This window comes from Eublepharis macularius, chromosome 1 (assembly GCF_028583425.1).
Source record: "Eublepharis macularius isolate TG4126 chromosome 1, MPM_Emac_v1.0, whole genome shotgun sequence".
NCBI classification, from domain to species: Eukaryota; Metazoa; Chordata; class Lepidosauria; order Squamata; family Eublepharidae; genus Eublepharis; species Eublepharis macularius.
Genome location: NC_072790.1, coordinates 195,364,027 through 195,386,097, shown reverse-complemented (window position 1 = coordinate 195,386,097; position 22,071 = coordinate 195,364,027). Strand labels below are relative to the sequence as shown.

Here is a 22,071-nt window from a genome sequence, read left to right as displayed (position 1 = left end):
GGTGAGGACAGAGCGGGCCAATATTCTACAGGAAAAGAAAGCTGGGCCAATTTTGTATCAAGACAAGATGACTGCTGTAACCTCTTGGTTAGATCTAATAAATCCCTTCCACACAAAAGTGTGGTATGGTGGTTAGATTAGTTGGACTAGGCTCTATGAAACTGTCTTCAAATTGCCATGAAGCTTACTAGATGTCCTTAGGCTAGTCACAAGGCTAGAAACAAGATTGATCAGCGGCATAGCGTGGGTTGGCAGCACCCGGGGCAACCCCCAACAGGAGGCGGTGCCCCTGGCACGTAACTTCATTGCACAGGGCACGGCTCCTCCCCCCCGGGAGCTCTTCCACGATATGGGCTGCTTGCCTCTACATCCCTTACCAGGCAGCCCTTCGTGGCAGCCACTCACACTGCCGCCACCAGCTCAGCGCACTCCTCGGCTGCAGGATGGCCAGGCCAGCTCAGCACCCAGCGAGCCAGCCACCCCATCAGCATGGCAGGCAGCCAGGGCACCATGGGTGGCCTCCTGTGGACACAGCACAGGCTCTCCTGGGCATGGCACCCCTTCAAATTATGTGCCCGGGGTGGCTGCCCTTCTGCTCCCCCACCCCACACCATGCTAGGCCACTGAGAGTGATTTCTTTTTAAAATGGAAGTATGGGTTTTTCTTAGTCTGAATTCTATGACTAGTACATGTTTCTGTGTGTTTCTGTGTTTCCATGGAATGGCACATGCATATCACACATGCACAAACCCTATGTTTGAGTTGACCTTGCTGAAATGTGGCATTATTACAGATCACTATTTTAATCATTATTCAAGGACATCAGAACTCCATAGCATGCAATGAATGTCTTTCATTTCAGGTTCCACAAGTCCTAAGTGTTCCTTTATTGCTGAAATGTTGATCTGGGTCATATCAGGTTTACCTGTATATCCGGTAAACACCCTCATATACAGTCATTTGAATTGTCTGATTTTCTGACTACACAGTGAGAGATTTAGACTGGACATATATAATTGTTTTAAGAAAGTGAAAATGTGTAAGACACTTGATTCTCATAGTGTACAGTTTCTTTGGCCACACTATCTCCTCTGATCAAGGACGTTTGGCATGAACTAAAACAAGAGGAACTGCAAATATAGTTTAGTAGAAAAGAAAATCCCTCTGCAGATGTTTTGTTCTAATCATGAACTAGGAACCCACCAACTGTACATACTGGAAGAGCAACTCACACAGTAACTTTCTCATATACAAATTCCAACACTGCTCAATTCTCACAAGATGGAGACAGAGTGGATCACTTCTCTGATATGCACAGCTGACAAGCTCCCAATGTGTGTGATTGGAATAGAATGTCTTCAGAGGGCTAAAGTGGGATGATTATATCCACATCCAGACCATCTTCAGCTCTATGAAAACGTCAGTCTTTAGCCTTGGGATTAGTGGAACAGAAAGGACTGCTCAACCAAGCATCCTTGTATCTTTTAATCTAGCACTGGCGATCATTAATTCAGAGCTGTCCATTGCCTAAAAGAAAAACTTAAAGTGGAAACAGAGCATGGAATCTCAAAAAGCCTCCACACCTTGGAGTATGAAGAACAAAGAAGACACAAATTAATTCCAGAGTACTTAACATCATCATGGCATGATTTATTAGGGGATATGTAATTCAATTGCCTCTGATTCCTCCAACCAATTCCCATAGCATTAAAGTCTATCAACTCTTTTTCAGAGTTACTTTTAACAAGGTGGACAGTTCAGGTTCAGTATAAACTGAAGCATGAGACATAAATATTAGGCTGTGAGCAGACTGCTAACATAAATAGGAAAATTCAGGGGGATGCTGCCGTGTTCTACATCTATCCTGAAAAGTAAAGTATTTTTAATATACATAGATCACACTGTCATATAAAAAGAAATTATATTTTTAAAGTAGTTCAATCACATCCAGTGGAGAAAATAAAATGTATGCTATGTAAATATTAAATTTAAAAATGAAGTTATACAGAAGTATCAGTACAAGATTCTTTGCTGGCAATGGTATGATGTCATGAATAGAACATTGTACTTGGACCGCTGTAAAGGACATGAGTGGCTTTGGACAAGCAATGCAATAGTTAGGAATGCATTAGGAAGTGAGAATGTAATTTCATTGTCAAAATGGTGACACAGGCCCTGAATCAAAAGAGAGCTTTGCATGCTTCACAAGGCTGCCAAGGCCTTCCTTTTAAATGCAATCTCTCTACCCAACTGAAAAAGCAAGTTCCAAAAGTTGGGAAAGCTTTGGTCAAGGCAGAAAGGAAGAGCCAGGAATTGCAGTTGAGCTGGGAGGGGGACACAACCTACCAGTAAAAGTGCTGTACCACTTGGTTATGTCCAGGAAATTTCCTGTATCTGGTCTTGGTGAGTAATATTATGTCCAATGCTTTTTTACACTTGAGAAATATAAGTAGTTGGGAGATAATTTTTAAAGGTATCAACATCTCGCCATTTAAAATCAGTCAACCCTTCCTCAAATCACAACAAAAAACTTCTTTCTCTGGAACAAAATATGTAATAATGATTTGCTGGTGGTGATGCACATGGATACATGAAGCTTTCTCATACTGAATCAGACCATTCGTCCATAAAGGTATTGTTTACTCAGACCGTCAGTGGCTCTGCAGTTCTTAGGTTGAAGGTCATTCACTTAATCTGCTACCTCATCCTTTTAATTGGAATTGAACTTGGGACCTTCTGCATGCCAAGCAGATGCTCTGACACTAAGCCATAGCCCCTCCCTAAAACAGCATCTGTTTATGCTACCTTTTGTACTATATATGGAACAGAGGCTCTATCGTCGCCTAGAATAGCATAAGCCAAGGGGGAAAAAGAGAAGAAATGCACTTTAAAAATAACAATGGTAGTTTGATATCACTGCCCTTAAAAATTATTCCTAGCTTTAAAAAACTGTTAGTATTTAGATTGGATCAAAATGAACCAGGAAAAGGCCAAATGTGGTGAGCATCTAACAGGCTAGTACTTGTGATTAGACATGGGCACGAACCAAAAAAATTTAACGAACCAGCGGTTTGCGGTTCAGTGCCGACGACGATCCTGAAGTCGCGAACTGCAACGAACATTTTCCATTGCCGAACCAGTTCGCAGTTCATGGGGCATGGAACAGCCCCCGTGGCACTTAGAGAGCCCATATTCCCGGGGAGTCTTTTGCAGGCTCTCCTACAGCCATCACCCAAGTTTGGACAAGATTGCAAAAGGGATCTTGGAGTTATACCCTCTCCAATCCAAGGCCCCCAGGAAACTCCCACAAAAATCCAAGCTCAATTATACTCTCAGCCTCTCTCCGCAAAGGCTAGCAAGTGGCAAGCAAGAGGTCTGTCCCACTCCACTGCTCACTGAAAGTGAAACCCAGCCTGGGAGCCTACGGCTATTTATAAGCACAGGTCCCATTGAGCAAAGCAGGAGGTCTGTGTTTGGCTGTCAGAGCTGCCTATCAGGGTTTGCAGGGATGAGATTGGAGTGCCCATGGCTACAGAACACCCCCTTCCTCCTCCCTCCCCTGGGTGTCTTCTCCCAACTTGTAACCGCTTTGCAGCTCTGTGGTTAGAAGGAAGACCTGCCGATCAAGGTAAGCTGGGCTTCCATTCGGGTTTCCAGGGCGACAGAAGGAGCGCAGACAGAGTTCAGGCATTCCCCCAGCTCGGTTGCCAGGGGAATTGATTGCTGGCGCTTGAGTGTCTGGCTTCCCGAACCGCGGCCGAACCCACCGAACCAGGCCTCTCCCGAACACTGGTTCATTGGCCTTGGACAATCATGAACCGCCGGATCACGATCGCACGATCGCCAATTTCGTGGGGTTTTGAAGTTCATAATGCGGTTCGTGCCCATTTCTACTTATGATTTCCCAAATACTTTTCTACACCTTGCAAAATCCTTTGACTGATTTCACAGCTGGTTTTAGAGTTGCTTACTCTGGGTTGGGAAATTCCTGGAGATTTGGGGGTAGACCCAGGGTAGGGCAGGCTGCTCAGCAGGGATGTGATTCCATAGAATCCACCCTCCAGAAGAACCATTTTCTTCAGGGGAACAGATTTCTGTAGTCTGTAATTCTGGAAGATCTTCAGGCTTAGGTTTTTTTAATTATTATTTTTGTTTTGTCAGGGGAGGGATAAATTATATATGCCTACACTTATATATGCCTCTATTAAAAACAATATTTTGAGAGTATCTAATGCATGTGCTGAGGAGCAAGATCAAGGGCTGCTGGTACCTAGGCCCTCTCAGAGATTTTGAGGAACCAGGTCAGAAAATTTTAAAAGTACACACATTGTGCATTAAAAGTTACAAAATTTATAAAATATCAAAAGTTTAACAAGTGTCCAAATATGAGGCTCTCTTTGAGCCCTCCTAATTGTAGAACTAGACTCAGATGAAAAAATTCCTGTGACTGCTCTTAGAATGGCTCTGTCTTCACACTTTAAGTGAAGTCTCTGATTCAGTACATAGCCAGAGTTATTGTGAACAGTGGGTTGGATTCAGAGTATTATTAGTGGTAGGCAGAGAAACGTAGTGGTATTTCAATAAAAGACAGAAGTTGCAGCTGAGCTCCTTTGTCTTTTGTGGTGTCCTGTTGCAGCTACTATGGGTGGGGTGAAGATAGGTTGAGAAGACAAGTCTCACTCACTTCCCCTCAAGTCAGTTGGGCACATGCTGATCACCTTGAAAGAGTTTTAAACACTTGGCCATATGCACTAGATTTGGGAAAGGAGAAAAGAACTGAAAGCCGAGCTGTGGTTGTGTTTGCTGTGGCTGCTTTCCTGCTCTATGTCCACTCTCATTCATTGATTGCTGATGGGGTACCAAGTTCCTGCACTCCAGTGGCCAGCAGGAGGGGGAAAATATTTAAAATTGATGTCAGTCAATGGCATTAGGTCTCTTCCAGGATTTTACCATAGAGTCTCTAACCATTCTTAGACAAACATGACGTGACTTCTAGGTTTCCCCCAGAAGTTTGCCCTGGAAGTGACATCACACCATCAACCAATGGAACCCTCCCTTTCCCCACATCCATGTCTCCTGCCCTTTCCCAGGACATGCTTGGTAACCCTACTTGGTCTACTCAGCCTTACAAGATCAGCATCTAGCCAGGCAGGGCAGAGTCACACTTGGAACCTTGGTAGGAGGCTTCGTGTTATTTGAGTCCCAGTGAGCTTTGTGGGGCTGTATTTTCCTCTCATGTGGAGAAAATTGGGCAGTTGCCTATGTGATTTGCTGGAAAAATAACATTGCATTGGATGACATTTTCTTAGCATAACATTCCTTCCCTTCCGTCAGGAAAAAAGCACATGCCAATGGAAGGTGACCACTAGAACCTACCTACTGCCATTCACAGTCAGCTGCTTCAATGGTTCACAGTTTACCTGTATGCATTGTAGAGATTCCTCTTCTCATTCATGCTCTGACATTTGCCTTCAACAGAGCAAGGCAAAGTGAAGTTTCTTGCTGGAAACTCCATGAAACAGTCTCTGTTGCTAGTACAAGATGTCTCCTCAGTGCTGGCATCATCCAGATCAGTCACTTTGAGCTCTCCATCCACAATCACAAACTGACGAGGTCGGAAATCCAACAGCGTCACAGAGCCAAGGGGAGAGTGGGCCAGGTAATGCAGAAGCCGAACTAAGCTGAAGCATATCTGAAAGAACAAAAGCCAAACGGTCTCGTATTCCTTTCCAAATAGGGCAATCTTAATAGTATCTGTTTATCATTAGCACAAAGAAGGACAATCAGAAACAGACTCAATGGCTGTGAACCAGAAGAGCCAAATGCACACAAGGTTTTCTCTCTAATTTACCCAGAATTTTTTGATGCAGTAGCTTGGTTCTAAAAGTTTTCAGGAAAGAAATAAAAACTAAAGCCAAAGATGCAGACATAAAAGCAGATGGCATGTAATGTGCCAGTGTGATCCTGGGAGACCTTCAGCAAAATTCATATCTGCATGCGAAAAATAAATGAGGCTGAGTATTCTATGTTTTCCTACTCCAATCCTAGCACATTTACTCAGAAGTAGGTCCCAGTGATTTAAAGGCCAACAGAAGTATCACATTAAAACAAACTTATTAAACTAGCATTTGAAAGGACAAGATTCTATACTAGTTTGATTTCTGAACATGCTAGGGTGTTTTTATGTTTAAGGGGCATTTTTATGCGAAGAAGAATTCTAACATTCAGTATGAAATGATACAGCCAGACAAGAGATATATCACTTGAGCATATCTGTTTCAGGTCTTATTGTCCAGCACTTGTGCACAGGACTGCAGCCACAGTTTTTCATTTTAACAACCAAGGGGAGAGGCCAATCCAAAGTGCTGTTTCACCAGAGTAGTTGCCAGTTCTGCCTTCCCCCTGCTTTGTAACAACTCTGGTCATGAGTCTTCTGACCCCCGCCCTCCTCCCAGAGATCTATGGGTAGTTCACTGGGCTGCAGAAGGACAGGGGAAGTAAGAAACCCCTATTTTGCAAGCTTCAGTCCACTTGCAGTACTCAGGAGCGGCACCAGGGTTTTCGGCGCCCACTCACACACCAGCCTGCGTGATGACATCACGTGTGATGTCATCACGGGCGCGTGCACGAGCCATTCTGATTGCTGCGGCGGGCAGCTGGGACGGTGCGTGGGTGGCCTCCCAGCTCTCCCGCTCGGTTGCCCTGCACCACCCCAGATGCCTGCCTGCGGCTGCTGTGCCCAGCTGGAGGTGTGTGTTGGTGGCGGCGGTAGCACAGGGCGGGAGGGCTGGGAGGCTGCAGCTCCATGGCGCGCACTCCCACCCCCAGCACCTCCTCCAGCGCCCCCTCCAGTGCCCCTGAGGCAACCACTTACCTGGCCTCAATGGGCGCACCGGCCCTGGCAGTACTTACCCACCCAGGGATTAGGATGACCCCTCCCACATAATACAGTAAATACACAATAGAGTAAAAAACAATTCACTTATTTAAAAATGAAATATACATTATCAATAATAGTATTAATAACAACAGAGCTGGTGCAGAGAAATACTAATGCTGAGCATTTATACAGCACTTTGAGTGTTCATATGCATTATCTTGTGGCAATCCTAATGACACCTACAAGAAAAGCCAGCACTAGTATCCTCGTATTGCACGTGGGGAGCCTGAGAACCTAATGAGTCCATGGCAGAGGTGAGATTTGTTCATAGCTCATTCTCTTAGTGGTAAGTGATAAGCATCAAATCTTATTTCAACTACAAACTCACTAGGTGGTTTTAGGCTCACCCTGAAGTGCTTTCGTGGGTTGCTGCTTTAAGTGTGCCCCTCAAACAGTTTCCATCAGTAGCTCAGCTCCTTCGGATCTGCCTTGTAGCGCTCCATAGGAGTCAAAACTATCACCCAAGTTGCTTAACATCTATTCTATGAAGCCACTGGGCAAGATCAGCCAGACCTTCAGATCTGTGTGTCAGCAGTCTGGCTACACTTTATTCACCAAGCAGATGGATGATGCTGTCTCTGTTCTAATGAGCTGTTGGGAGACTGTAGACAAATGAATGAATCTGAAGAAGCTGAGGCTGAAATCCAGACAAGATGGATGTGATGTTGGTGGGGAGACATTCTGGAGGAAAATTGTCCCCTGTCCTATAGGCTCGCCAACCTTCCCATAATGATGGAATTCTCCAGACCCGTCAATGAAGACCTTCCATTGAAACTCCACTCCTGAGCATTAATTCACTCTTTATTGTCACATGCACTGAACTATTGTTTATTACAATTCTGACTTGGTAACTGTACTTACTCGAAATCTGTCCTCCCAGGAGGTTTGTAAAAGCTGTATCATCTCCAACGGTGAGCCTAGTTCAGTGATGGTGGTCAATGTGTCTGAGATGTCATTACTATCCTGGTAACAGTAGCCATAAAGCTGCAAAAGGCACATGAGGAAAAGATGATTTATTGATACATACTTCCCATGTTTGTGTCCCCCCCCCCTCCAACCATCAGAGGAAAGTCTTTCAGGCAGATCATTTATGTAGTACTTACCTTGATAGTGTTGGATTCTATACCTTGTTTCCATTTGGGTTCCCCTTCATCCATTGCAGTCTTCTACTGCAGAGCCCATTCCTCTTGCACCAGGCGCTTTTGGGCTCCATGTGCAAGTAGAACAGCCTAGCACTAGCATAACGGCATTCCATATGGATTAAATGGAGCACAAGTGGAAACAAGATATAGGGACAAACCATAAGGCTTACAACTGGACTGGTAGGCCAGTTTTGTTATCTACTTATGGAGTGGGCACAGAAATCAAGAAACAATTGCTTGCTTACAGCCTCATAAGACCAAACCACAGATAACACTGGAGTCCATGAAGCCTCCCCTCCTCTCCATTTTTCTGATCTGAAACAATCTTGGGGAACTGTTGTTAACCCCATTAGGGCAAGCATTCAAGTTCTGATATAGGAGAAGGCTTGGGGCATAGAGAGCATCTCTGTGCTTGGGGCATAGAGAACATCAGCTCCAAGAATGGTTTCAGGCTGGAAAAAGAGCACCAGAAAGGGGGAAATTTAGTCTTCCCCTTGCTCTGTGTTCTCAACTGGAATTATGCACATGATACTTGACACAAAAACTGCAGAGAACTCCATTCCAAAAACTCCCAGCATCCCATCTTGTTTGGCCTTTTGAGAGCTCATGGAGGAGGTACAATTTGAACTGGGGTCTTCTTTGTGCACAGCTCAGCTTCTTAGCTATTACGTTCCACTGGCTTTCAGTACCATGGCAGAGTTCCAGAGCAGATATGTGGCTTCTCAGCAGACAGACTGATGTGGAAAGTGTAAAAACTACTGCCACATTTGCCATTGTCTCAGGGGACTGAAGGTTAAACAAAATGCCAAAAATGCATGGTTATAGTAAGTAATTACTTCTTTCCTGAAATAAGCACCTTTGAACCTCAGCTCTTTAAAATATGTATCTCTATATATTAACATCAGACAAAACTAAACTGGAGGGTAGAAAAAAGAAAGTTTTAAAGCCAACAATAGAAAACTTTGCCATCTTATACATACTTGCTGCAGTTACTTTCACCTTAATTTCTGGCACAGAGAACTAAAAAATGAGAAGCTGATATTAAGAGAAGCAGCAGTAAAGGTCATAGTGGTGGTAGTTTTGATACCGTTCTGCTGGGAGAGAAGAAAGACTGTGGCCATGAGAATTGTGTAAGCATTGTTTGGAATTCAGGTACACGAGAAAGATTAAGTTAATTCACTTCAGAAAAAAGATGCTTTCTATGCCCCAAGCCTTCTCCGGAATTAAATTGGCTTCCACTGTAAATCGTCAGGGGTTTTTGAAACAGTATCCACTGGTCCCAGGACAGGCCTCTGTAGAGGGTATTCCTAAGAAAGGCGGGTCAGGTTGGAACTTGGAAGTAATCTGTTCCCCATTCAAGAAGCAGCAGTTCCTATCAGAGCCTTTGGGAATGATTTTATGACACAGAGAAAGAGAGGAGCCAAAAGAGAACTCTTTTGACAAATCAACAGGATTATTTTTGTAGGACAGGCATCTTTGAAGAAGAAAAATAATGTATGTTTTGCCTTGTGAAGGAAAAAAATACTCATCTCTCTAACAACTCCACAAGTCAAACCCTTCCCTGCTGCCCCATGATTCTTGCCTTCAAGAAATGACACTCGGCCACTTCAGAAAAGAGCCATGCGGCTGTCTCGTAACAACACAGATAGTTATGGCTGGTTTACAATTGTATCAGCTCTGGCCTTCCTGCAGCAGCCAAGTCCTTGCTAACAGATCCTTTCTTCACTCCTAAAAGTTCAGGATAACATCTGGGCCTTTGGGGAAGCGTTCTTGCAATAAAGAAGCACTTTGTGTGATTCATCTTTCCTCACCAAGCCGCATCTGTCTACTCCTCCAGCCCACCTCCTGTCTCCCCCTGCCCCCACAACTCCCCTGAGCTATGGACGAGGAGCAGCAGATGGTCATCTCCAGCAAATCACCAGAAGATGGCACTGCATTGACCTCTCTCATCACCCCCCACCCCTGGCCAGATACACGTCACTTTCAATGTCTGTCTGCAGTAAGGCAGCCAGGCACTTAGCCAGAAGTGTTGTGGTAGGGCCATCAAATGACATTAGAAATGTGTGTGCAAGTAGCTTAGAAGGTTTACTTTCATGATGATTAACAAAATTATTAACACACACACACCTCACAGCTTCTAACCCTTCTTCCAAGGAGCTCCAAGCTATACATGGGGTTTTTCCATTTAAACCACTGTGTGATAGGCTTGACTGAGAGAGTATAACTGGACCCAGAGCTGCCAAAGAGCTTCATAACTGAACAATCATTAGATCTCTCTTGGCCAAGGTCAACACTGAGTCCAGAACATCACACTGGCTATCAAAGGCATTTTCTGTTTTTAAGTGCCAAGTACTTAGATGTGATCCCACTACCTTTCTAATGCATTAGCCACAATTCCGGGATCAACAAGATTTACAGCTTTTAGAGCAAGTAGGTAGAATACTGCCAGCACTTTTCTTCCTAGTAGCTCCATAAAGCAGAAGACTAGAATCTTCCATTTAAAAAAAAAAAGACTGAAAATTTCAATGACTGGGGTCTGTAATATTTCAGAATCCCCTCTACCCACTGCCTATTTAGGGCCCCAAATATAACACTCTTTTTAAAACTGGCTCAGCTTGCAATGGCTACAGACACCCCCCCCCCAAGTTCTTAACTGCAGGACTTGCCAATCTAAAGCTGCCAGCAGGCATGAACCTGAAATATGTGTATGGGTGGGAGGGAAAGCTGTATATTTTGCATGTTCATACTTCCCTAATTCTAGAAGAGTACTTAAAACAGACTCCAGGGCTGGCCATTAGCCCCAGTTTTATTCCTGTTGGTTAACCCAATTCCAGCACCCTTTAGGGCAGGATTCCTCATAGTGGGAAGTTGCCAATCTGCCATATATAAGTACAAGGCAAGCATTGTCCAAGATTAGACTGCACCTTACAGTTCAAAGCCAGGATGTGAAGACCTGCACAAGTTTCACACCCCCAGGGAAGTGCTGTGTCTTGAACAAGCCACCTGCTCCAAAAGCGCCTCCAAAAGTGATGACTTCTAAAAGCAGTTTGTGATGTGGCGTGGCAAGAGGCCAGGGGGAGCTACTGCTGTTTGAAGGGGAGGAAAGCCTGCAAAACAAAGCCCTTCTGTGCATGTAAGTGGTGGCCAAACCTAAAATAGTTCTTGGGACCCTGTAGCAATTTAGCTGGCAAACATCCAGAAACCAGTGTGTATGATGGCTAGAGTACCAGACTGGGAAGATCCAGGTGCAGCTCTTCACTCAACCACAAGGCTCAACAGGTAAACCTAGGCCAGTGATTCTCTCTTTGCATAATCTACCTTACGGGAAGAGGAAAGAATCACATATACAGTGCTGAGCCCCTTGGAGAAAGCATGGGATAACAATGAGATTGATCTGGAGTCTAAACAAAGGCTCTTGATTAAAATTCCCAACCAATTAAATAATTTGAGGTGCATAATCATCTTTTTGCCAAAACCTAGATACACATGGGTTTTTCACCCAGAGATTAAAGGAAGCGAAAGGACTCATGATTTAATACACAAAATTTAGCAAATAGCTACCACACAGAAAGCCCTCTCCCATATCTTCCTTTCCATGCGGCATTACAGTTAACACATTACAGGTGCAGCAGCCACAAGATAAACCACTGTGAACTTAATTAACATTTCACCTCAAGAATTTATCAGCTACATCTTTACTGGTTTTGACATTGTCCAAATCAGGCTACATAGATGGACATAATATGATAAATATTAGATGCATATCAGATGCAGTCATTTTTAAAAAAATTACAATCTTCTTATAACACAATGTGCTATGTCATGCTTTTCAATCTATTTTATAGCAGTATTTGAATCTTAATTGCCTAATAATAATACTTCTTAGTACTTTTACTGTAGTCCACATCTTGTTATATACCTAAACACAGCCCTGTAAGGTAGACCAATATTATCTCAATATTGCAGAAGGGGTCAGAGTAAGTGACTTAATTCCACAATGTAGCCATGTTAGCCTGCTAAGGAAAAAATAAACAGGAGTCTTGTGACACTGTAAAGACTAAGTTTTAGCTCAGCATAAAACCACTTCCTTGAATCACAGCTTAGTCACCACTTCCCAACCAATAAAAGCTATATACTATGCAAAAGTAATAATAATACTAATAAAAATCATAAGTCAGTACATAGCCTTCTAGCTTGATATACTATGTGATAAAGAGATTTTTTTTCTCTACGCCCACATTAAAAAATAAATGCTGTTTTTCAGCATTTGAATACTGATGAATTCCTCTGTCCTACTTGTATTTGTTTAGAGACTCCACTCTCTCCCAAGTGTGCACAGAACTGCAGCCTTCTGAAGGCTAAGTCAATAGATAATGTACATTATTCCCCATTTGTCCTTCAGTAACTGAGAGGGAAGAAGAAGGAAGGGGATATTATCTGTTATCTTTAGTTCTGACCTTGAACTGCAGTCTTGGACCCAATAAGGTCCCTTTAAATTCCAGTGATTTCAAGCTGATTTCATCAGTCAGTATGCAGGATTGTAGCCCTCAGCAACATATTGTTGCTAAAATAAATGGGTTGGAGAGGTAATCAGTTATTATGGATATGTGTGCCTACCATACCAATTATGATCAGTCCACTTTTTTATTTATATATTTATGCCATTTACAGTCTTCCCTTTCTTACTGAGACTCAAGGAGGATTACACAGTGTGTCCTTTTAAATGAACGTGATTTCAAGAAGAGACTTATGCATAAGCTTATATTTTCCCCGTGAAGTCAAATGGAATTTAAAAATTCCAGTGTACAGTGTAAATATTTATTGGCTGCTTTTTTAAAACCAAAAGTAACCAAAATGTCCTTTGATTGACATCAGTCAAAGGCATTTTTACTGTAGAAACTACAAATCTAAAAAGCCCACTTTGGCCAGCAGGCAAAGGAAGGAAGGAAGGAAGGAAGGAAGGAAGGAAGGAAGGTAATCATCACAGCAACTGGAAGGAAATGTACCCAGGGCCACAGTGGATTGGGGATTGTGGGGACAAAATTCCTGTGGCCCAGAGTCCGCTTGAGGGCTGTGAGACTCCAACAGCTAACACAGTATAATTTAGCTTCCCTGGATTGCCTCTGCTTGCCCCTGCCCTTTCAGCTGCTGCAGGAGCGCTGTGATTACACACACAGAGTGAGAGGCAGGTGCTGGGGGGTGGCTCAGCTTCCCCTGCCTACCCCCATCCTGCACCTGAATAGCCAGCCAGCCTCTCATGTTGGGCTGCATGTGGAGAAGGCAGCACATGTATGCGTCACATGCTGCTCCTCTTCCCTCATACGATGATCAGCAGCAGCCAGTCGCTTGTTCTCCTCCTCCCTGCATCTGCCTTGCACACAGCCCACCGTTTGCTGCTCATTCCCTGCCCCATTTCTTCATCTGCACAGAGAGGCTTCTCTACCCCAACAACCAGGCTGCTATTATGGAAAAAGCCAAGAGATTGAACAACACAGGAGGACTCTGTTTGGCAGAAAAACCTGCCTAACATGGTTTTGGAAGGAAGAGATTTGTGTTACCATGGCTGCTGAAGGCCCATCTCCTCAGTTGCCTTGGATATTCTATCCCCCACACTTTTCCTGGCTGGATAGGCCAGAGTGGGAGCTCTTTAGTTGGCAAGGACAGCTGCCAATCAAGCCTAGAGGCCTCAGATTGGGAGCAAGCTAAAGACTGCCACCGTTGCCTGGGTGAGAGAGTATTTGGCGCCAAAAGTGTCCGAACCAGCAACAGAACGGTAAGAAAAGTTCAGAAAAATGCAGTCCCATTTAACAGGTGGTTCTTTGATGGAACTGGCCGTTCCGTACGGAATTTTGTTCCGTAGTTTGTTTTGAGCCCATCTCTACTGGGGAGTCTTACTGATTCTGCTTCCTCCTTTTTTTTCTGTAAGTACACACTAATTTTTTTCTATTATTTTCTATTTTCTAATGACAGTGGTCATTATGGGTGCTGCAAAAGAGTGTTCCTTGCAGGTACCAAGGTGGCACCCTTTGGGTTGTTTAAAAGCAGGTACTTTGGAGGTAAAGAAAAGTCAGGATTCATTCTTTGTTTTAGAGAAAAGATACTGTTGAGGAAGAAGAAAGAGCTTGCAAAAAACAGTATACCTATTAGCTCTAATCATCTTCTACCTTCCTTTCATAAGCAAGATACTGAGAGAGAGAGAGAGAGAGAGAGAGAGAGAGAGAGCCTGCAACACAGCCCGAGAGAACATAAGAAAGAACAATGTGCACTGCATAAACTAGTGAAATCTGCTCTTTTCCTAATCCTGCCCCTGTTCCCTTTATGGTAACAGCAAGCCAATGATATTTGGTTTTGATTAGGGTCACGTGGAGGGGCCCAGATACAATCTTTGTCCTAGGCCAGTGGTAGCTCTGGGCAGCCCTGAATATTCCACGTTTCCAAGTATTCCGTTGTCAGTTTCCATTCTTTCCCTCCCTTCTAGAGGGAAAGAAGAATTGTTTTTAGAGAACAATCGTTTTCAAACGGTTTAGGATTGGCTGGGCTGCTGTGCTGACACATACCAGGCTTATAATTATGTTTGATTACGGTAAATCTAACATCACCATTGTCTCTTTACAATTGAAGCCATTGTTTGAAAGAAATGAGCTACTGCAGTTACCACTGAAAGGGTTTCTCTCCATGTCTTCTTCCCCAGAATGCAGTGTTTTATTTTTTAAACTAAAATAAAACCAAGCCATGGACATGTCAGCTTGCTGCTATAGAAGGCAAACCACCACCACCCCCCATCATCACCCATAGCTCTGCAAGGACATCAGCTACCGTTTTTGACAGAGAATGAGTGCAAAGCAATTAATGGGGCTGCCAAACCCTCAAGTACAATAAATCAGTGAGCGACATGCCTCCCTTTCCCAAATGCTTCTCATTATTAAATCAAATTTAATGAACGTCTCTCTTCCTCTTCCAACACCACCGCTTACTCCAGACTAAGCAACATTTCCCATTTTCATCTACACCTGTGTATCTCCATGGCTGGTGCAAGAGGAACGCATATTGGGAAGCCCACTTGTGGATATGGAATAAGAGGCATGCAAAATTGACAAGCAACTGCAAGATAAGCAAACTCAGATCTTTATTTTGGGGGTGGGTGACAATTTCTTTGTTTACATCAGCAAAAAAGGCCTTCAGTAGCTTCCTTTCCCCTTCATCTGGTTCCGATATTCCTTCCCAAAGGTCCGATCATTTCCTGTTTGATTGAAGAGTTCTGGGCTCAATGTTACAGATGCAGTGACAAGAACATGGTGCAAAATAGTAAAGAGTTCAGTAGCATCTTTAAGATTAACCAACTTTATTGTAGCATAAGCTTTCAAGAACCAATAAAGTTAGTTAGTCTTAAAGGTGCTACTGGACTCTTTACTATTTTGCGGACCTTTTTAATATAATTATTGTATTATTAATTTTATTAATATTAAAAAGCATTCAGATTTGGCCACTATTCTGGAGCCTAGTTGTCTGGTTTACAGTTCAAGAAGGTCAGAGGGAGGAGGAAATGTGGAAAGAGTCTCAGAAGATATGCAACTGACAAGGACATCGATATAAGAAGCAGCTATTCCAGTTTATCAGTGTGTTGTCTCTTAGGCTGCACCATGGAGGCAAAGAGGCAAAACTTCACTTGTATATACAAGTATGTAGCAGGCATCACTGCCGTTCAGTTTGGAGCCAAATGACAAACTTGCCACTCCACCTTGGTGCAGCTAGCATGGCAGCCAACCAGAAGAAAATTGTTGTTTTCATATGTGAGCAAAGAAGACACTATTGCGGTAGGGGATGGAGGAGACCAATGCCGCATATCCATCTACTATGCCACCTTAATTTGCGGCACTGCAATCAGCAACACAGAGAAAGGCAAAACAGAGCCAAACCCAAAAAGATGAAAGCACTATAATCTCAGTGATATTTCTATCATTCTATAAAACCGAGGGATCATTTTCAAGGTGGGAGGTAATTTTCCCCGGTACAAATCCCTTTCACCCTGCTTCTGCTAGTCCCAACTGACAGCCAAGATAAGCAACCTCCTGTTCATGTATAAAATCATGGAATGGTATTATTTCCTTAGCAGTTACCATGTTAGAGACATTACCAGAAGTATAGACATGTTGGCCATACTAAAGCAAAATTAAGAAGGGTTGCATCATTACAGTGAAATCCCTTCTGCAGAGAACCACAATGAAAATCCTGAATAGGGAAAGTGCTTTGACACAGGGAGGTTGCCATGTGAAGCTGCATTCACACCGTTCAGTTTCAAGCGGCCCTTCCATAGATCATGTACATAACTGGATCTAAATTTTAAAATGGAAACAGGATTCCATTTTGTTATTGAAATCCATTAGTTGAGTAAGCATAAATTCACAACTTACTTCTGGCATTACACATTGTTTGCAAAGTCTCGTGAATTTAACTCAGTTGAGCTGAAATGTTCAGAAATATTGAATTGACAGAGATCAGCATGTTGTGTTTGTTCACAAAGAATAACTTTCTCCACTGTGTATCATTTCCAGGAAGCTTCAGCCAGAGCTTGATTCAATTCTTTACCTGCATCTAAGTGCCAGCTGCTAACAGAGGAATCTGGATTCCACACACCCAGCTGGAAAATTTGAAAGGTTTTGTCTCTCTTCCCATTTAAGGGGGGGGGAGGACACATGAGTTGGAACGGCTTTTCCAAACACCCTGTAGCAAGCGAGAGACTGACTGCACTTATACAAGATCACATTCTTTTGCTCTAAAGGAAACCTTCCCTTACTAGTTCTGTGTCCCACACACAAGATCACAGCCTTGTCCTCCACATCAGCTAATCCACAGAACTACCAGAAACCCTCACAGATTAGGAATCTGTCCTTCAACCATGACCAAAGCTGCAATTAATTTAGTTTCTAGAATTTGGGGAATGTTCAAAGTAATTCATCTACATGATCTCAGTTATTTATATTCATTTAGTGCATTTATATATGCCACCTTTCCATTTTAAAAAATTGCTCAAGGCACGTTACTCTTGCAATAATCTTGTACGGCTGGTCAACATTTTCATTCTGCAAACAGGAGGCTGAAGACAGCAAGACTACATACAGCCCTGCATGGGTAAATACTTTGCCTAGGCTTTTAATACTGATGTAAGACCTGAACCCAAACCCTGTCCAACAGCTGTCTTGATGCCACACTGTGCTAACAGTGCAATATATTGCAGAGTTGCTCCAGTGAAATCAATGGGCTCAATGGAATAATTCTACAACAGATTGCACTAAAAACATTCCTATAAATTGGGCAGAAAAAAAGAAGAAATGCTTCACTGTTGCCATTCTTTAACCACCCTAGTAGTAAGTACAAGAAGATACTAAAGAGGTAACTAATTAAGATAACATGTATCTCTTTTACTCACATTCATACTGAGGAAGGGCCATTTCAAACACTAAGCACCAACAGACTGGCCTGAGTTTATGTTCAACACAGAACAGCTGCCAGTCTCTGACTAGCCTTGGATTCTGTGCATGTGCAGAATACTTGCTTCTGAACTCGTCTTCACTGCATTCACTGTCCATTTTAAAATCTTACATGTGAGGTGGCCCAAGGACAATCATTCAGTCCATAACTAGGCATTGGGAAATCTAAGTATAACCAGATAGACAGAGAACTAACTAGTCTACTCATCATCCTAAACAGGTCTATTCATTAAAGCTTACTCCCAGGAAAAGGTTCTTAGGATTGCACTATTAATGAGCCCGTTCTGAAAAGAAAGGTAGCCGCCTTAGATTGTGCATACTGTTGAAGGATGTTGATTACTCAGTTACTCAGTTTACTTTTATATTTTTATTGGGAGCAGAGAAATGCCTCTTGGATTTTCAGATTCGTGCCCAAATATTCTTGGCTGGTCTAGTTAAAACGAGTTAAGTTAGGGAACAGGTATAGGATAGTGGCCAAATAGGTGAGCCATGATCTATGAGGCCCCCAGTTCATTTAGGTGGCCTGAGGCAAGCCATTCTTCTTGTCTGCAATATGTTAACAATTACACTGGCCTTCCTTATAGGATTGTTGTAAGGATGACAACAAGATAGTGTATGGGAAGTGCTTTGAACACCGGAAGCATCATTGCAGTAAAGCCAGCATGGTATAGAGGCTCCACTGTCAGACTAGGATCCAGGAGACCCAAGTTCAAACCCCCACTCTGCCATGGAGGCTCGCCTTGGGTCATTTGCTCAACCTAACCTCCCAGGGTCATTGTGAAGCTAAAATGGAGCAGGGGAGAAGGACATGCAAGTTGCTTTGGGTCTCCCATGGGAAGAAAAATACAATATAAAATGCAAAATAATATTTTTAAAGAGTAAATAATTGGTGTTAACTGTTGCTAGAGAGAGAAAGAGAGAGACTCTTGTATCCCAAGCCTTGGATTCTAATTTCTGATTTGGATTTATAGGCTTCTTCAGAATAAGGGACTATTTTTGGATAAATAGCCTAATTCACTAATATGTCGGAAGCCCTTGGCAACCCATCACTCACAGCAGATGGATGTGCTGCTGAGCCAAAGAGGAGAGTGGGAGAATGGGTGGTCTCCCCTGTATTCCTGCACTCAAGAAAGCAGTGACAAAAAAATGAAAGCCAGTTCTCAAAAGTTCCTAACGACAAGGACGCTTTCCCAGGACACTCAGAGCTTCGCTTGAGGAAATTCTCCTAAATAGGATGTGTTTATTTAGAGAGTCTGTTCCTCCTGTCCAAATTAAATCAGAAGCCAGAAGGGCCTGGGGTGAGGGTGGCAGAAGACTGCGTTTCAAACCATCCTCAGAAACTTACAGAAAGAAAGCTGTGAAATGCTGGATATTAGTAATCACTGAGAGGGGTGAAGGATGAAATTAGGTTTAAGATCCTGGAACAGAATAAAATGCAAGTCATGGTTCCAGCCCATGGCAGGGCAGTGTAAGAGACAAAGCAAAGCTGAACAAGAGATCTCATTTAGCCCTGTCCAAGACAGGATAAAATCCATCTAGGAAAGAACAATGTTAATGTCAACATTCTGGAATCTTAAAGGCCTAATCAAATTTTCAGACATTTTTCAAAATGTAATTAAGTCTCATTCTGTTTGAAAAAGAGAATGACTAATACAGAATGCACAAGGGTCTAGACCATTTAAAAGCGCACTGATCAACTCTTCGGAGAGAATTAAGGATCTAACACACATGTACAGCGCTTCAAGAAACAGACTGAAATCCCATTAAGTCTTGAAAATAGATTGTGATCCAACTCATAAAATTCAAACCCAACTATCCACTCAAAAACCTGTTCCAAAGGCACTCAAAACAGCAATAATTCCAGGTGGGGGCCACACGCCCTTCAAGCAATGTCTGCCCAGTTTCATTTGTATTCAGACCTTTATTCAGTAATGATTTAGCAAGCGGTTAGTGTTCATTTGCCTCATCCAGCACTGCCCGCCCCCAGATTCTGCTTCCAACAGGATTTGCAAAATGAAATCAAATTAAGGCAGATTTTTCTAATCAGACCCACCCATGCTTCTTCTACTGCACAGGGCAGCAGATTTAGATAACCAATGGGTGACGCTGTAAGGAAGCCAAAGGAATCTAAGCCCCATCACAAATATGGCCCTGTTTTGTTTTGTTTTGTATTTCATAATTGGGCTGACATAGTTAACCAGGTGAGATACGGAGACTCCAAAAGAACTCAGAAGGCTGGTACATCTCTTTCGGAATCCTCCTCACCAGGCGATTGCTCACAAAGGGGGAAAGAACCAGAATGGCTCCAAACCCCTGTGAACGTCTATCTTTCACAGGCCAGAGCAAGCTGACTTTCTCGATTCTAATCTTTTCTATTCAATCAGACCAGCAGGGTGTCTGCAAAGAAAACTAAAGGCTGGCATTTTTAGGCACCACAGGGCTTCCATTTTGTGAGCAGTGTGGCCAAATTATTTTTCCCAGAAGTGAAGAGAGCAATACACCCAAAGAGAGACAGTCCTCAGAGAGGAAGAAATGGCAACAGCCTGGATTGTAGGATCTAAACCAGTTATTCTTTTAAAGGTCTCTAGGGATGCAATCCTAACATACGGTTCCTTGGGAGTAAGATTAAGTGAGGATTATTTCCACATAAATCTGCCTCAGACTTTCCTACCGGCTTTGTTGTATGTATGGGTTCCTCCTCTTCTAGAAACTAGTTACAAGAAGAGGAGATTTGTAAAGAGCTATCTAAGTGTGTCAGGCATGTGGGGGGGAAGGGGTGTTAGGATTGATGGGCTAATGGTGGAAACAGGACTGCAGCCATGTTGACAAGGAAATGGGATCACTGGAGTTGATGGGATTTACTCTCATGTACACAAGATTGCAGCAGTGAGAAACAGCAGCTTAAAATTGTTTTTAGAAACATGCTTGATAGACAGTCCCAAAGGTGAGGAACTTGCAAAGTCTACTGAGAGAGAAAAAGGAATGCCAATAGGGTTTTTTTTTCAGCCCAAAAATTGGGAGGGGGAGGAGAGCTCTGGCTGTCAAACTGAGTCGATAGCCTTGTCTACACTTTTGACAAGACCCATTTGATTTGCTCCCTACAAAGACGTGCCCCGAGTGAAAATTGCTAACAGAGACCCCCTTCTCCTATGGCTCTTGCTGCTGTTTATAGAGGGGGGGATATTTCTTCCCTCCACCCCGTCTGTCTGTCTGTCTGTCTGTCTTCCTGCAGAGATAGAAGAATCGAGGCGTTTACATTTTTCCTTCCTAGGCACACCAATTTCCACACACACAAATACAAAAAAAGGGGGGGGGGATCCAGCCGATTTTACACACGATCCTTAATTTGTTTTACTCGGAATAACGTGTGATTGAAATCACTGGAGCCTGGTTCTACACAGGCACATTAGGACTGAGGTGCATGGTACTCAGAAAGCCAACTTAACTGCTTAACAGCTCTACAGATCGTCCCCAGAGAGCCAAGATCAATAAAAAAGCAGGGGCTGTTTTGCCAGGGATTTCAGTGGGATCTGAGTAGCAAATGGCCATTTAGGCAACACGGGTCTCTTTGCTCAAGCAACATATGTGTCTATTATAGATTTGCATTACTTGGATACATTTATGTTCTATAATCAACCAAGTAAAATGAGCGCTGGCACACTCTGAGGACACGATCCAGGCAGAGGGAAGGAGTTTCTACTCTCACTGATTTCAGTTTTAATCTTCACTGTGGCTTAACTGAGACGGGATCGCACCCTATGCAGATGAATGCCACTGCCCTCGCTCTGAGAACCTTTAGGCTTAACATCAGGAGGTTTTCCAGGATGCTGGGGGGGGGGGGGCATTTTAGCTCCAGGTTTTTAAAATCCCAAACTAGCTCGTCCTCTAAGGAGTGAGGAGGAACATACGCTGTGTAACAGCAGCACTGGAAAACGATCAGCGTTTCCTGCTTTGCCAAAACAGCTACTATTCATCTCAACAGGCCCAGCGAATGAAGACCAACGCTTAACTGTTTCTTGTTCTGTAACCCGGCTAGCGATTCCTGGATTCTAAAAGCAAAGCTTGGCCCTACAAGCCTATGAGGATGCCAACAGGCCTGGAGAAAATGTCTTGAGCCTTTTACAGAGATGGATGTGATCAGGTTACACTTTTCGTGGCATGAAGGTAAATAATACCCCATTACATCTCCGGCAAAGGGACTGGATTTTTTTTTCTCCAAGCCAGATGAAGAGTTCTGGGGAACCGAAAGTTTGCACACCGTTAGGAGTCATCGGGTTGGTCCTAATAAAGGTATCGCATGGGTTGTGTTCTTCACTCTTTGCCTTTTGTTTGAGGGCCAACATGGCTGCAAACAACTTATCCAGTTGCCTACCCTGCCTACCTACCAGCCAGGGAGCAATTCCTCCTGCCCCCCTTCCTCCGCTATTGCAAGTGAGCCCTTCCCCCAATGAAGCTCGGAACCAGTATCGTGTTCGCACCCTGGGAAGGAGGCAGGGCTCCG

At 43.4% G+C, this 22,071-nt stretch overlaps 1 protein-coding gene across 1 annotated transcript in view; it reads right to left on the bottom strand.

The window, feature by feature from the left end:
• The window catches only part of PKDCC (protein kinase domain containing, cytoplasmic), a 54,676-nt gene that overhangs the window by 29,804 nt on the left and 2,801 nt on the right, over positions 1-22,071 (bottom strand). Inside the window, exons 2-3 of the mRNA XM_054980883.1 lie at positions 7,802-7,924; positions 5,421-5,692 (exon numbers count right to left, since the gene is read on the bottom strand). Coding sequence (XP_054836858.1) covers positions 5,421-5,692; positions 7,802-7,924 — 395 coding nt within the window. The remainder of the gene's footprint in view (positions 1-5,420; positions 5,693-7,801; positions 7,925-22,071) is intronic.